Genomic DNA, 15,840 nt, shown 5'->3' on the forward strand with positions numbered 1-15,840 from the left:
CTCCCAACAAACCCAAAACAAAAACAAAAAACTCAAAAGACTATATTTTATTAGATTGAAACCATAATGCTGCATGTAGCATTATTATGGTAGCGACCACTCATTCCAACAGAGTATCAATCCCAAGGAGTTAAACCAAAGAAAACTGGCACATACCATCATCTCTGCTAGGTAACTGCTCAGAAATAGAGCCGGAAGAATCTTTTCTAACCACAGATCTTTTGGCTTTTCCTTGTCCTGTTCGACTTCTTTGTCGTACCATAAATCCACCAATACCTATATAAAACAGAAAGTGCACAAAGTGATAAATAATTCTAGAATTCTCTAGTACAAAGAATGACTTTGTCTTTAATGGTGAAGTTTTTTCAAAATTCAATTGTATGTTTAATAGAAATTAATAATCTCTTTTCATGTGTATGAGTATATGTATGCAGGTCTGAGTCTATGTGTAGAGGCATGGGTGTGTGTGTGTGTGTGTATGCATGTATGTGTGTGGAGGCCAGAAACTGATCCTGAATCTTATCCTTGATCTCTCTCTACCTTATACACTGCAGCAGAGTATGTCACAGGATTCAAAATGATATCATGAATAATTAAGTTCCTTTAAAATTTTCCAGATCATTTTTATATATGTGTATTTGTGTGCTTATGTAAATGTATATGAGTTATGTTAGTAACCCTTGTCTCTGACCCCTTAATAAATGGATTATAGTACACGGTGACCCAACGAGTTTTTATATGGGTGCCGAGTACTCAAACTTTGCTCAGTCTTATGCTTCCATGGCAAGCGCTTTACCTGCTGAGCAATCCCTACATCCTTGCATCTCATTTTTGTGCAAAGTAGAGAAGGCTGGAAGTAAAAATAAATGTCAAAAACACTGTTATCATATCAAACATGAAATACAACTTGCCAGTATATGGAAAGAACTACTTAGATTTCCTGTTCTACACAAGATCAAATTAAAAACTAAATAAAACAATAGAGCTTGAATATTAAGGAGCTGATACATCTCAGTTCCCTTCCATAATTTTTTTTAAAAGATTTATTTATTTATTTATTTATTTATTACATGTAAGTACACTGTCGCTGTCTTCAGACACTCCAGAAGAGGGCGCCAGATCTCGTTACAGATGGTTGTGAGCCAGTTACACTTCCTGAGAACAGCACAGCAGACCAGCATGCACGGTGAGAATGAAAACTGAACTAAAATACACTAACCCTCGTTGATCAATATGATTTCAGTGGTGCTACCTAGCTTTCCCATGTGAGAAAGGCCAGAAGTCACATGATACATGAAGCTCTGTAGCTAGGAACACAGAATTCTACTAACTCAACTCAGGTAAGTCATTTTACTTCACAGTACTATAATCCATTAACTGTCAAATAGGTATAATACATAGTAGCTCTTCCCATATCATAAGTATAAGCAAAATGAGATTAGTAAAATGCTTAGCAAATTTTACAGCACCAAATCCCATAAGCTTTTGTCATGATCTTCGTGTCCAATAAATTGCTTTATAGTGCCCCCAAATAAAGGGATGTGGATGTCCCCACATGTGATAGATAAAGCAGCTTAGACAGAAAACATCATTCTAAAAGATGATGTTCTAAAAGAAATACGCTCTACCTAAAAGCACAAATATACTTGGAAACATAGTAATTAAAAAGACATAAAATCAGCTATTCACTATCCTGAAGAACACAAATGCAAAGTTCTGACAGAGATTGAATTAATCTAATGCTTTATGACTAAAAACAGACATCAATAAATGGTCTACAACTTTTTGTGAGAGACTTCAATACCTTTTTTTAAAATAATGAAAACTGCTTTTTTTTTTCCCCTACCAATGAAATATACCAGAGAAGAAAGATTTATGGGCAGAGAGATGGGTCAGTGGTTATAAATCTTATTATTCTTGCAGAGGACTTGAGTTTGGTTCCCAGCACGTTCATGGCATCTCACAGTTCTTTCTAACTCCAGTTTTACAATCTCTGGTACACTCGCTCACATAAGCTCACACATACACATAAATAAAAATAAACTAAAAAAATGAGAATGGTATCAACTGCACTAGAGATTCAATAAGACAGAAGAACCTTGTTTTGTTCACATTTAAGCCTATATAATTACTGAAATAAAAACATAAAACTATTCAAAATGAATGCTTAAAAGAAGATTGATGAAGAACATTATTTATGTTCAACTTTTAAAGCAACTGATGAAAAAAATACATGAATTGCTTTAAAAGCTGAACATAAATAAAAACCAACTAATAAATGGTTAATATTTGGGATAATGATTTATTGTCAAGTAGTTACACTTTCAATGTAAAGGATCCATCAGTCCCATGTAAGATGCTAAACATAGCCCCAATTATAAGTCATCATTATTGTTGTTGCAATTGTTATTATTGGTAAATTAGCAAAAGTTTTGTTATGCTGAATTATCTACCTCGGGGCCTAGAGCAACTAAGAACACTGGCTGCTCTTCTGAAGGGTCCTGACAATTCGCAGCACCCACATGGCTTCCAGGGTATCTGACACCTCTTATGGCCTCTGTGGACAGTAGGCATTCACATGATGCATTTACATACACACAAGCAAAACACTAATACACATTTCAGTAGGGGTAGGGGGAGAAACAGAGACAGACAGACCGAGAGAGAGACTAGTTGGTATACTCTACCTGGTCTGTATGGTTTTCTTTTTCTCTTTTTTATGGCATCTGTTCCTTCTATTCCCTTAGTTTCATCATCTCCAGCTTCCCGCTCAGGACTAGATTCAGATTTTCCATCACAATCCATAAGTTCTCCTTCTAGAAAATGTAAATATACGAAGAAACTGCATATTCTATCAAATACAGAAAAATTAAAAACTACAAAAGAAAACAAAAAACAAGCAAAGTAAAACATCACCAAGCCATTCTAATAACCTGTACTGAGAGTGGCTGAGAAGTAAAGAGAAGACAGTAGGTGCCCAAGGATAGGGTGGGAATCATCCTGCCTGTGTTGTGTCCCCAGGGAATGTGTGTGGCATAATGACCCAGGCTCCAGCAGCCAAATCTCTGAGTTCAAAGCCAACACAGTCTACAGAACTAGTTCCTGGGTTGCCAGGGCTACACAGAGAAGCCCAGTAAGGGGGAGGAAACAAAGAACTCAAAAGGATCAGTTTCTTGTTTATTTTAGTTTGTTTTTGTTTTTAGTAATCTTTGTGTTTAACATCAAGAATTAAGATTCAAGATTTAGCCAGGCAGTGGTGGAGCACACCTTTAATCCCAGCACTTGGGAGGCAGAAGTAGGTGTATTTCTGAGTTTGAGGCCAGCCTGGTCTAAAAAGTGAGTTCCAGGACAGCCAGGGCTACACAGAGAAACCCTGTCTCAAAAAACCAAAACAAGGAAACAAACAAAAAGATTCAAGATTTATCTAGTTAGTCTACTGATAAGACTTCAAATTTTGTCATACAATATGCATTTAATAAATATCCCCAAGTGATAAAACATGATTAAAAATGATTATGGCTTTATTTCTGAATAAAATGAAAATAATCACTCCAAAATAAACAACCAAATGTAGTCATCTTGGAAATAAACATAGATAATTTGTGTTATATTCAATGTTGCTATTAAAACTCTTTGTTACATCACAATTTCAGATAGAAAAACCTATTCTATTCTGATCAAAGAAAATGTTTATAAATCACCAGTTTACAAAGTTTAGAGGATGGCTTATGCTGACAAATCAGCAAACTGAAAAGAATCGCTCTGAATGACCTACCTTATAAGCTACACAATCATACTGCTCTTAGAGATTTCAATCACAAAAGTCATTCCATATGAGAAAATATGCACACACAAAGCTAAGAACACTCAGAGAGGAAGTGTCCCAAGAAAATTAATGAGCATTACCTCGACTATCATCCATTTCACCATCTCTTGAATGTTCTGACTGGATGTCTGGAGGGGTCTGAAGGACAGCCACACTATTCTGATTTATAATCTTCAATTTCAGTTTTGGTTTTGTGCGTTTTCTCCTGGGAGCTGTGACTGTGAGGCTCTGTAGCTGACTCATCCCTGACTCGGTCAGACACACACCATCCTGGGTGTAGGTCTTAGGGGGGTCTAAGATTACAAACCCAAGGACACACATTGAAGCTTTCATTTTAAACTGACTGATAAGTTGATTAATATTCCAAAATCTACGTGGCAAAAAGATACAACTATATACTTATTCAGCAATTATCTACAAAATGCACAAACTGAAGATGTTCAGTAACACTGAAAACACTGATAACTTTTTAGGACTACAGGAATGTATGTTAACAAAAAAAGGGGTGGGTTTACTGAAAGCATCCTGGCTTCCATGAACATGAAAAGAAGATCCTGGAGCTAAAGGTGCTGCTGCAGCCACTCAAATAATAAGCTTTCTCCCAGTGAAGACCAAAATGTAAATAAGAGAAATGAATATACTTCAGAAGCCCATTTGACCACCTACAAAGAGTGTTAAACACTGTAAAAACCTGCATCCTTAAGTACAATGATATACATGTATTCAAACCCATTAATACACTGTTTTGTGTTCTAGCTTAAAATACTAATAAGATCATAAACTCTGAAGATAACTTTTAATGTGAAAACTTGTTTATTAAAATAATTTCAATATAATCCAAGTGTTTTTATATTCAAAATATTGTGAAAATATTGGTTAAACGTCATGTCATCATTCTAAGTTATCAGAGAAAAAATTGTAAAATATTAATTAGTACTAAATGAGTGCTTACTTAAACAGGCTTTCTTTTTCTCCTTACTGACAACTAAGCAAGCACAACACCCAGCTGAAGTGAAGGCAAGCAAGATACTAACAGTTAATCCAAAGAGCTATTGTTTTCATTATTTCCTGAAACTTATAGGAATACTATTTCATCAAAATGGGATATGAACATTTTATACATTAATTCTTGACATTAACATCAGACAATTCACTTAATTTCATTTAAGCATCAAGTCAGTTGTTTAAGAATTAAAAGAAAAACATTTCCAATTTTACCTAGCTCTTTCACTTTTGTGACGATCTGTGCCACAAGAGAAGAGTCACAGCAGTCTGAGGAAGGCACTGAACAGAAAAAGAACCAATCAGGAAATGTTGAGAAAAAAAGACTTATACAACAGAATTAATTTTCAGTTGCTGTACACGTATCATTCAACAGGATGTTAGTTCTTAATGTGGGGTGGGGTGGGGGAAGAGAGTTTGTGTATGCCAACCAAATAGTGTACCCATGTGCTCCATCCCAACCCCAAAAGCAGCTCTTAGTTTTTCAAAGGCATTATTTCATGATTTAATTTTCAAGTGCTTTTTGAGACAAGGTGTCACTATGTCGCTGAGCCTGGCCTGGTATGCACTGTAATACAGACTAGCTCAGCATCACCATCCTGCTGCCTCGGCATCACCAAGCACTCAGATTACTGGTACCCACTATTATGCTCAGCTTCCAAAACAAGAACAAAACAAGGAACACTGAGAAGAAAACCAGGAGAGACTGAATGGGGGATTTCTAAATACAATAATCCAAGAGGTTAAACCTTAAGAGCAAAATTATATTTTACATCTAATTTGCATATGCTTCATGTTTTCATTATACAACCATTTAAATAAAGTTTGGAAAGGAAGTATATTATAGTACAAAACAACTTCTATTTCACAAATCAAGGAGACACGGGGCAGCATAACTCATAGTTTATGTTACTATCTTACCATTAGACACAGGCATATAGGGTCTGCACATGCTACAATCAAAACCAATGTCTGCTACATTTTCCACTTCCTCCTCAGTATTTAAGTTTTGACAAACTGCATGCATCCACCTAAAACAAAACACATGTACACATTTAAAAGAAGTGAGTATGCTAGAAATTGAACTCCTTTTAAAATCGTAACAGGAGATGACAGTCCTCAAACCTAAAGCCCCAAGTCTCAAATGTCCCCTCTTTTCCCTAACTATGACTATTAACCCACAAGAACCATCCTTGTTCTGATAAGTCAAGAAAAAGGAATGAGAATAAACACGAAGGAGAAAGCATATGCACGTTGTTAGGACAACATCCAATAGTGAGCAAATGCTGAAAGACAAAGATAGCAATGAAGCTAGTCAGGTCAGGCAAGAATACAGAAGAGTACAATTAAAATTGTGTGTGTGAGAGTGCCACCCACTGCATCTAACGAGGAACAGATGTGCTGCATGTCAAGGAAAGAGGACCTTGCTTTAGGGCAGTTTGTAGCCAATTGCTACAAAAACTACACAACTTACTTACAAATAATCCTGCACCACCAATGAATCAAAGTTGACACTGTACATTCAGTGCTAAACTGCTAGCAATACTGATAGAAAAACAACAGAAGCAGTCTGCACATACTAGTTAGGAAGATCAAGATCTTAAGTTTTAGGGGGGAAATAGTGAGAAAAAAGAAGAATGTAGGGAGAGCATTTTCAGAATCTAACAAAAGACTGAGAAATTCTCCACAAAAATGTGAATACTAACTATGTATCTGATTTCAAGGGACTGATAAATCACCAAAAGAACCTCCAATTGAAAGCCTGAAGTCTCTAAAATTAAAATTTTTAAATAGTAAAGTAGTCTGGAAGCTTCTAATAGACTAAAAATCTAGAAAGCAAAGTTTTGTTCCCTAAATTTATAATCAAGAAAAGTAATTTTCTAAGGTTCGTTACTACCTTTGAGAAACCTGCTTTAAAGATAGCAAAGGAGGTTAAGGGGCGCAGTACCTATCACACTGTCTACACTGCAGGATGAGGTCCTCTTCTCTGTAGTTCCGACAGCAGACAGGGCAGGAAGACAGGCTGGCACAAGGAGCACACTGTGTGTAATTGTTCTGCCATTCGCATCTCAAACCTGCAGATGTTGCTCCACAGTGTCTGCACCAAACACACCTGAAATCCAAAGCCCCATGAAAGTATCAAGTTTATTTTCGTATTAAAGTGTAAAAATCTGAGAAGCTACAAGTGCACAGAATGAGAACAGAAGTTCAGAACTTGAAAGACTGACAAAGTAACATGAATCCTAGGGTACCATTTGCATTTCCAGCCTCCTTTGGGAACTGTCTGCAATGGAGGGTCTAGGCAGTAGGTATGATAGCTTATGTCACAGTCATCACATAGCAAGAGTCTTCCAGGGTCAGTTGCCTTCCCACAGGCCTCACACACAGTGCACTCAAGACATCTCCAACCTTTGCTAAGAACCACTTTAGTGATCTGGAAAAAGAAAATAAAATCCATGTGATTGCTTTATGTATTTAACTTAGAATCATTTTTGTTTAACTAGAACATTGCATGAATTTCCACTGTGCGTGAATGCATACGTGAACGCATACATACATGCATACATACATACATACAGAACAGGAACAGGTAAACATTACTATGCCCAAATACTTAATAGGACAGACACCACATCTGCATACTTTTAGGCACCCACCTGATCAACATAACCATGTAAGTCATAACTTCTCAATGCTTCAGATTTAATTCCATTATTATTACACATATGGTGACTGGCTTTTAAAGTTGAATAAGCTGCCCTACTACTATTGACAGGATTTTAAACTGCATCAATGAAATCTTTATACATGGTATTTATATTAATGGGATTAAATGCTTCTGAAATTTTTGGTTATAGTATGGCTTTTCTACCAAATAAGCTACCAAATAGTTTCTCTGAAATCAATAGTTTCCCTACCAAAAAGGGGGAAAATTATCACAACAAAATATTAAGTTTTCAGGGACATTTTATGGTCCTTCAGGAATTTCAGGTCATAAGGCTGGCACTTACATAGCTCATCTTTACTCATTAATTTCTGTCTGAAAGACCTGAATCGGCAGGATTTTTGAGAATCTCTACATCCCTAATAAAATTCTCAAAGAAGTTATACCATGAAAAATTAATGTGAGGAAATAAACTTTTCCTTTTTTTGTTTTGTTTTGTTTTGTTTTTGTTTTTTAGGACAGGGTTTCTCTGTGCAAATGGACCAGATAAGCCTGAAACTCAAGCCTGCCTCTGCCTCCCAAGTGCTGGGGTCACAGGTGTGTATCACCGCTGTCCTGCACAGGATCAATTTCAAAAGCATATATTTCCCAAGTGACAACAGAATAGGAAACAGTAAAGGTATATAGAGAAAAGAACTATGAGATCTCAGATTATGAGGAATGAGGAAGCCTAAAACTACTGAAACAGAAACAGAATTCATTTCAAAGGAATTGATGTCTATAAGAATGTCTTTATTTGTTGCAAAAGTACAAAGGTTCAAAAGCACAAAACTTTCCATCTACCCCAAACGTTAAAATACAGTAGTACAGTATCCATTCTTATGCAGAAAACTACTAAGCATAATAGCTAGCCTAGCTACGCGAGTCATTAAGTAAAAAGGCAGACTGTCAGTCACACACATGAGGTAGAAATTTAGCTCAGCTAGAAATATATGGAATGGAGTAAGAATATGTTCCAAGAAAAGTGCAAAGGACTGTGTGCAGGCAAGTTAAGGATGTGCAAGGGACCACATGTCAGATGCTGTGGGCAGATTAGAGCAAGGCAATACAGAACACTACCCCAGGGAAATGGCATTTGAGAATTTAATCTGATAGGATGGTGTATGTGCAGTGGGCTAAAAAACAAACAATAAAATAAGAATAGAGAGTTACTCATGATTACGGTCTTCTTGTTATTAAAAACCCAGAAAAGACACAAGCCACATTTCCTTACTTAGACGTACAGTGAACATTTACTGCATGATAGCCAGTATTTTTCTGCATCAACTGTCCAGTGACACACTACCATAAAATGTAATAGGAAGGAATGAATTATATATTGAAAAACAAACCTGAATTTGATTATTCAGAGTAGTGAGTCAGCAATGTCAGACACTGCTCAAGCTGTGACACCAGCTTACTACTTAGAACTAGAGAATGATCCACAAAAGACGACGCTTGAAAAGAGTAAATGAATGCTATAGATATAGAGCTTAATAAGACTGAGGTTTTGATGTTTAAGCACATCTCCTTATTACCTTGACTAACATATTAATTTCTTCTAAATGTCTGAAATTACCAAATTATAATATAGTATTTACCATATGAGGGGCCCGGAAGAAAAAGCAGAGTGGAATAGTACAGTAAACTGCATGGTGACCACAAAAAGCTCATAGACCAGGGACTGTCTAGAGCAGCTCTGCCAAGTGCTCCTCAGGTCAGAGGCACTTTCAGAGCCCTGCTGCTGCTAAGAGCTAATTTGTTGGCTATACCTTAATTTATTCACAGTTGTACAGTATTTTAGAGACCATATGACATAAATTGATATCACTATAGTAACATTAAACAAATAATGCTTCTATTTTTTTGTATTTTAAAATATTCCATTTTGATTTATAAAATAGTAAGTGTTCTATAGCTGCAACCCATACAAACAACAACACACTCTATCTCTTTGAAGAGCATTACTTAGGAGTTTTAGATATAAATATATGGGAATATCAACTTCAGAATAAAGGCTCTTTGGAAAGATTAAAAAGTTCCATGGTTTATCTACAATAATTTTTATTGCCACAATAAAAAATAAGCCTGGAAGATGTGCCTTGACTATTTCTCCATATACCTTTGTTTCTTTATTTATTACTGTGTGTGCATGTCCATCTGTGACTATGTGCATATGTGCATCGATGGAAGTCAAAGGATGGGGCACCCTCACAAATCAGCTCTCTCTTTAAACCTTTATATGGATTCCAGGGTTGAACTCAGGCACCTCACCATCACCTTTTGTTTCTCCAATTAGTAGGACTATATATATTATTATGTTCTGTCCAAAATAATTATCAGTAGTACAAAAGACACCACACATAGCTAGAAAAGCATGTATTTAAACACTACATGACTGTAATTAGCTAATAATCAGTTGGGTTTTATTTTTTAATGCTCTTTTTTAAAATATTTATTGATTTATTATGTATACAATGTTTTGCCTTCATATATGCCTGCATGCCAGAAGAGTGCACCAGATCACATTATAGATGGTTATGAGCCACCTGTGCTTGCTGGGAATTGAACTCAGGACCTCTAGAGGAAATTGAACTCAGGACCTCTAGAAGAGCAGTCACTGCTCTTAATATCTGAGCCATCTTTCTAGCCCCCTATTTTATATTCTTTATATAAGTTCAATTAGTTTAGTTGAAAATGGAAATGGATGGGTAACTTAAAAGAAATCCACAGAAATTCTGGGTAATGTCTCTAAATCTTAACTTTCCTCCAAAAACTGCTATCATGGTAGTCAAGGGAAATGGCTATATTAAGACATCATTGTGTTCATAAAACTTTACAATCACATCTTGAAAGGAATCATATTTGATATTCTTCAATAATTTTCTGGATTCAAATCTCAACACATTTGAATATGAAGACACAATGAAGAAATAGTTTCTTCTATGCATGTATAACTTTTTTTTAAACTGGCATTAAATAATTTAGGATTTAAATGTTTTCATTCTGCATGAAATATAGTACTAGCATTGTTCTTTAGATATAAGGAGAAAATGTATGTGAAGAAGGGCTGAGGAACCTAAATGTGGGAGAGACATGGACAGTCACACGAATATAGTCAAGAACAACAGAATGAAGTAAAATAACTTCTCAGTATATAATTATAAGATAAACTGTTTTAAGAGTAAATATCTACATTTTAATGCCTTTTCAATACACTGCCAGGATAATTTAAATCAAGAACACAGATTTTTAGGAACTAATTTATCAGGGTAACACTTAGAAACAGTATTAAAAGTACTAAAATGGGAGAGGGAGAGGGAGAGGGAGAGGGAGAGGGAGAGGGAGAGGGAGAGGGAGAGGGAGAGGGAGAGGGAGAGGGAGAGGGAGAGGGAGAGGGAGAGGGAGAGGGAGAGGGAGAGGGAGAGGGAGAGGGAGAGGGAGAGGGAGAGGGAGAGGGAGAGGGAGAGGGAGAGGGAGAGGGAGAGGGAGAGGGAGAGGGAGAGGGAGAGGGAGAGGGAGAGGGAGAGGGAGAGGGAGAGGGAGAGGGAGAGGGAGAGGGAGAGGGAGAGGGAGAGGGAGAGGGAGAGGGAGAGGGAGAGGGAGAGGGAGAGGGAGAGGGAGAGGGAGAGGGAGAGGGAGAGGGAGAGGGAGAGGGAGAGGGAGAGGGAGAGGGAGAGGGAGAGGGAGAGGGAGAGGAGAGGAGAGGAGAGGAGAGGAGAGGAGAGGAGAGGAGAAAAAAGGCAAAGGAAAAGAGAAAAAGAAAAACTCCTACAAGTTATTGTTTGACTTCCAAATATCCACACGCACATGTTCAGAGACACACAAACATGCATGCACACGCACACATACATATACATGCATATACAAAGGCACACATGCACATAAGTAAATAAATTCTTTATTAAAAATACTTTAACTCATTTAATCTAAGCACATTTACCTTAATACTGACACAGTATGGATGGTAACATTGACCACACTGTGAACAGGCAAGTAATCTTCCTTCTGCTCCTTGGCCGAAACTGCCACAAACTACACACATATCCTGAAAATTAATAACATGTAAAGCTATTTTAAATTGCAGATAATGCTAAGATTACACAGATTTTTAAAATATATTCTTAATTAACATAGTATTATAGTCTAACTGGATGATATCTAGGCAGATGGTATAGATTAAAATGGAGAAGAATTGAAAAACAGAAAATTTAAGTTCAAACCTGCTGCAAAGTGAACTTGTCACTACTAGAAAACAAAACAACTGTATTGTGCATAGAGTTTTCTTCTTCATCTTTATTTGATGAAATATCTGCAGCAGACACCTACAAAAAGCAAAAACACCGAACAAGCTATGTTACTTACTTGTAGTACTTACTTTTAAATACTAACTTAACTGAAAATTCTTATCCAAATAAAGATTTTGTCCATGTCTAAACTAACAATTCTTCATAGCATTAATTGAGAAATACTTTGACTCAATAGTCAGACATGGTGGTGTACATCAATAATTATTGCACTAAGAATCCTGAGGCAGGAGGATTACCTTGAAACTAGCCTGATTACACAGCAAGTCCCTGTTTCTAAAAATTACATCATGATCATTTTTTTTTAGTTCACATAGTGATTAGATGTACAAGTGCCAAAGATAAGGTCAAATGAGAACCTTAAAGTCTGTCTTCAGTAATTATTACACAGAAATTCTAATCATGAAACTATAAATTTATAGCATATGTAAATATATGCATATTACTTTTAGTGCCACTTGAGAACAGCAATGTGATTAGTTGAAACTAGAATATACTATAATACACATAGGAGTCATCAAAGACTCAGTACCAGACTCAGAAGAATATAAAAATAGTTAGTTATCAACCTTATATACATTACATGAGGATATGGTAATGATTCAAATATAGGAGTCATAAGGCACATTAAAATTAACTTTCTTAGTTCACTACAAGTTTTTAAATGTAGCTCCCAGGGAGTTTTAAATTGCATATGTGGTTCCTACTCATTGCTACTAAATGCCACTACTTTAGAATATTATTATCATTGGTTTATCAAAATGTCAGTATTAGTAGAACAATTACCAACCAGGGGTACTCATTTCTGAATTTAATTATATTTCACCAAATCAACTAGGCAGGCACCATGCCCACACAAAAGTTCTGATTTAGACAGAGTAACAGGGAACCAGGAGGCCAATACTAAAATACTAAAATATGATCCTCTGCCCTTAAAAAACTAGAACCTACACTGAACATGCTATAGTCAAGGTCAAAACATATATTCTAAAATACTTTTATTGGGGAATGGCTAAAATTTTAACTAAAAATATATTACTGTAACATTTTCAATTTAAATGAGATTTATTCAATAGTACTAAAGCGATGTTATGGTCATGGCATAATTAACAGCAATTTAAAGTCTTAACAACTGCTGATGACTACAGCTACAGGGGAAACCATTAAGCAACCTAATATTTAACCCTGAGTCATGACGAAAACTTTTGAAACATTTAAACATGTGAAATGGCATCAACCTGCATCAGTCCCAAGTGCTAGGACCATAGACATGAGCCACAAGAAATTCAGAGCAGTCATGCAATGAAGAAAAGGGCTAAAAGAGAAGCTGGGAGGGAACCAGAGGACTTCAGCAATTTCTGGGCGACTAGAAGAGCTCGAAGTCTTCAATACCTTGATTGTAACTTGATGTGGTTTTCAAGGGCTAATTAAAGTATGCATGCATGTGTCAAATATGTGTACCCTATATCAATTATGTCTCAAAAGTCTATTTTGAGTTTGACTGTTTTGAGACAGGGTCCCACTATGTAGTCCCTGCTAGCCTGGAACTCACTTGTAAATAGAGTAGACCACAAATTCAATGCTTGAGGCCTCTCAGGTGCTAGGATAAAGGATGTGAACCACCATGCCCAGAAATAAATCAGTTTTCAATTTACTTCATATAAAACACAAAGGACCAGAATCCCAGTTTTCTTGGTTCTGGTTAGTAGTAAAACTGAGTGATTTCATGCTTTTTGAACTTAAAATGGCATTTTAGAAAGTGAAAAACAGTATTTCAGTTAAATAATAAAGGTTCTAATAAAGTATTTGCCAGTATTATATACACACACATATATACATATATGTACACACATATAGATATGTCTATATATGTGTATGTGTGTGTGTGTATTCTGTTGCTGTCTGTCTGTTTCTTAGTTTTTGGCATCCTGGAACCTGGAACTCTCTATGTAGATGAGGCCAGCTTTCAACTCAGAGACCTGTCAGCCTCTGCCTACTGAACGTAGAGATTAGACTGCAAACGCACAGCCAAATCACATATATTTTTCAATGCACAATTAAGAGAAACCTCAAAACGTGTCAATCAGTATTTCTCAATCCAAAATAGTCATAAAATCTTGGACATCGCTGGAATCTGTATTCATCTACAGCCTTTCTCAGGCTTTTTTTTTTTCCTTATAGGTCTCTTAATATAGCAATTGTAATAAAAAAAAATGAGGGTTGAAGAAATGATGGCTCAGTACATAAGAGTACATACTATTCTTGTAGAGGACATGAATTTAATTCTCAGCAGCCATGTAAAATGGCTCACAACCACTTGTAACTCCAGTTCCAGAATTATGATGTCACATTCTGAATTCCCAGTGCACCAGGCACACACATACAAAAAGAAAAATATGGATAGAATAACCAAGATACAGCTCTCAGAACTCAAAAGGCTCAACAAGCTGAAGTGCCCAAGTAAGGACACCTCAGTCCCACTTAGGAGAGTAAAGAAAGCAATCACAAGTTGGGAGGGAGGGAAAGACCTGGGAGGGAAGTAGTGGGAGGGAGAGGGAAACCCTGATCTGGTATTGGGTGAGGGAAAGGACTGAAGCCCTGAGGGCCAGCAGAAAGAATGGAAACAGGCAACTTCAGGAAATAGGAGGTTGGGAGCGTCCCCCAGAATGCACCACAGACCTGGGAGGTAAGAGATTCCCAGGATCAAAGAAAGGGACCTTAGATGAAACATAGAGCCTACCTCCAGCAGGAAGACAAGATATCAAGTGAGGGATGGGGTTGCCATCCCACAGTCACATCTCTGACCCATAAATGTTCCTGTCTGAAACAACTACAGGGATGGAAATAGAGAGGAAGCTGAGGAAAAGAAAGTCTAGCGACAGGCCCAAAATGGGATCCAGCTCAAGGGGATGTCCCAAGGCCTGACACTATTACTGAGGTTATGGAGAGCTCACAAAAAAGGATCTATTGTGTCTGCCCTCCAAAAGACCCTGCAAGCGGCTAAAAGAGTCAGGGGCAGATATTTGCACCCAACCTATGGACAGAAACAGCTGACCCCTGTTGTTGAATTAGGGAAGGCTGAAAGAAGCTGAGAAGGGCGATCCTGCAGGAGGATCAGCCGTCTTAATTAATCTGGACCCCCAATATCTCTCAAATACTGGATAACCAAACAGACAGCATATACCAGCTGTCATGAGGCCCCCAACACACATACAATAGAGGACTGCTGGGTGTGTGTTCATTCAGAGATGATGCACCTAACCCTCAAGAGACTGGAGGCCCCAGGGAGTTTAGAGGTCAGGTGGGGTGGGATGGGGTGGGGTGGGAGCATCCACGTGGGGAAGAAGTGTGGGAGGTGAGCAGACGGAGGGTGGGTGGAGGTGCGGGGTGGGGAATGGAATATGGAGTGTAAAAAATAAATTAAAAATGAAATAAATTTAAAAAAAAGAAAAATATTCATATACATGAAATGAAATAAATGACATTTAAGAAGGAATCCAATAATAGTTTATTTTTAATTAAAAAAAGAAAATACACTAAAAATTCACTCATGTAGAGGGTTAGCATATAAAAAGATATCAAAGAAGAAAGAAAGAGTAGGAAGGTAAATCAGAAAAAGAAAGGACCTAAGCAGACTTCCAAAATAAAACACACTTTATCAAGTAGAGACGCAGTAAGATGTAAAGGGCGCGACTACTCCTGGGACTCTTGGGATGGAAACAACTTGTTACAAACGAGAGTATCACCATTAATTGCTACTGGAATAATAAGAGCAAAAGTCTCACCCCAGGTAATACAACAGCTCCAATTCCACTCTTTAGTTTAGACCTGCCTCTGCCACCTCGTCCTGACAGCCCAGCACCACGAGGCCTCCGCTTTCCCGGAAATCCAGACCCTCGGCCCTGCATAACAGATACAGAAGTTAACATTTCATAAAAGCCCAAAAGAACTTTTAAATCCAGATATATCAGTGAAATAAAACATTTTATTAAGTATTACAC

At 37.1% G+C, this 15,840-nt stretch overlaps 1 protein-coding gene across 16 annotated transcripts in view; it reads right to left on the reverse strand.

Moving 5' to 3' along the window:
- Positions 1–15,840, reverse strand: part of Kmt2c (lysine methyltransferase 2C) — a 235,212-nt gene that overhangs the window by 79,113 nt on the left and 140,259 nt on the right. For all 16 annotated transcript variants that reach the window (XM_029477430.2, XM_029477436.2, XM_029477435.2 and 13 more), the window contains 10 exons: positions 15,625–15,741; positions 11,756–11,857; positions 11,476–11,580; positions 7,081–7,262; positions 6,777–6,941; positions 5,750–5,859; positions 5,045–5,110; positions 3,907–4,119; positions 2,688–2,816; positions 157–276 (listed from right to left, as the gene is read on the reverse strand). In XM_029477430.2, coding sequence (XP_029333290.1) covers positions 157–276; positions 2,688–2,816; positions 3,907–4,119; positions 5,045–5,110; positions 5,750–5,859; positions 6,777–6,941; positions 7,081–7,262; positions 11,476–11,580; positions 11,756–11,857; positions 15,625–15,741 — 1,309 coding nt within the window. The remainder of the gene's footprint in view (positions 1–156; positions 277–2,687; positions 2,817–3,906; positions 4,120–5,044; positions 5,111–5,749; positions 5,860–6,776; positions 6,942–7,080; positions 7,263–11,475; positions 11,581–11,755; positions 11,858–15,624; positions 15,742–15,840) is intronic.

Source organism: Mus caroli, unplaced genomic scaffold (assembly GCF_978045245.1).
Source record: "Mus caroli unplaced genomic scaffold, Mus_caroli_1 scaffold_4, whole genome shotgun sequence".
Taxonomy (NCBI): Eukaryota; Metazoa; Chordata; class Mammalia; order Rodentia; family Muridae; genus Mus; species Mus caroli.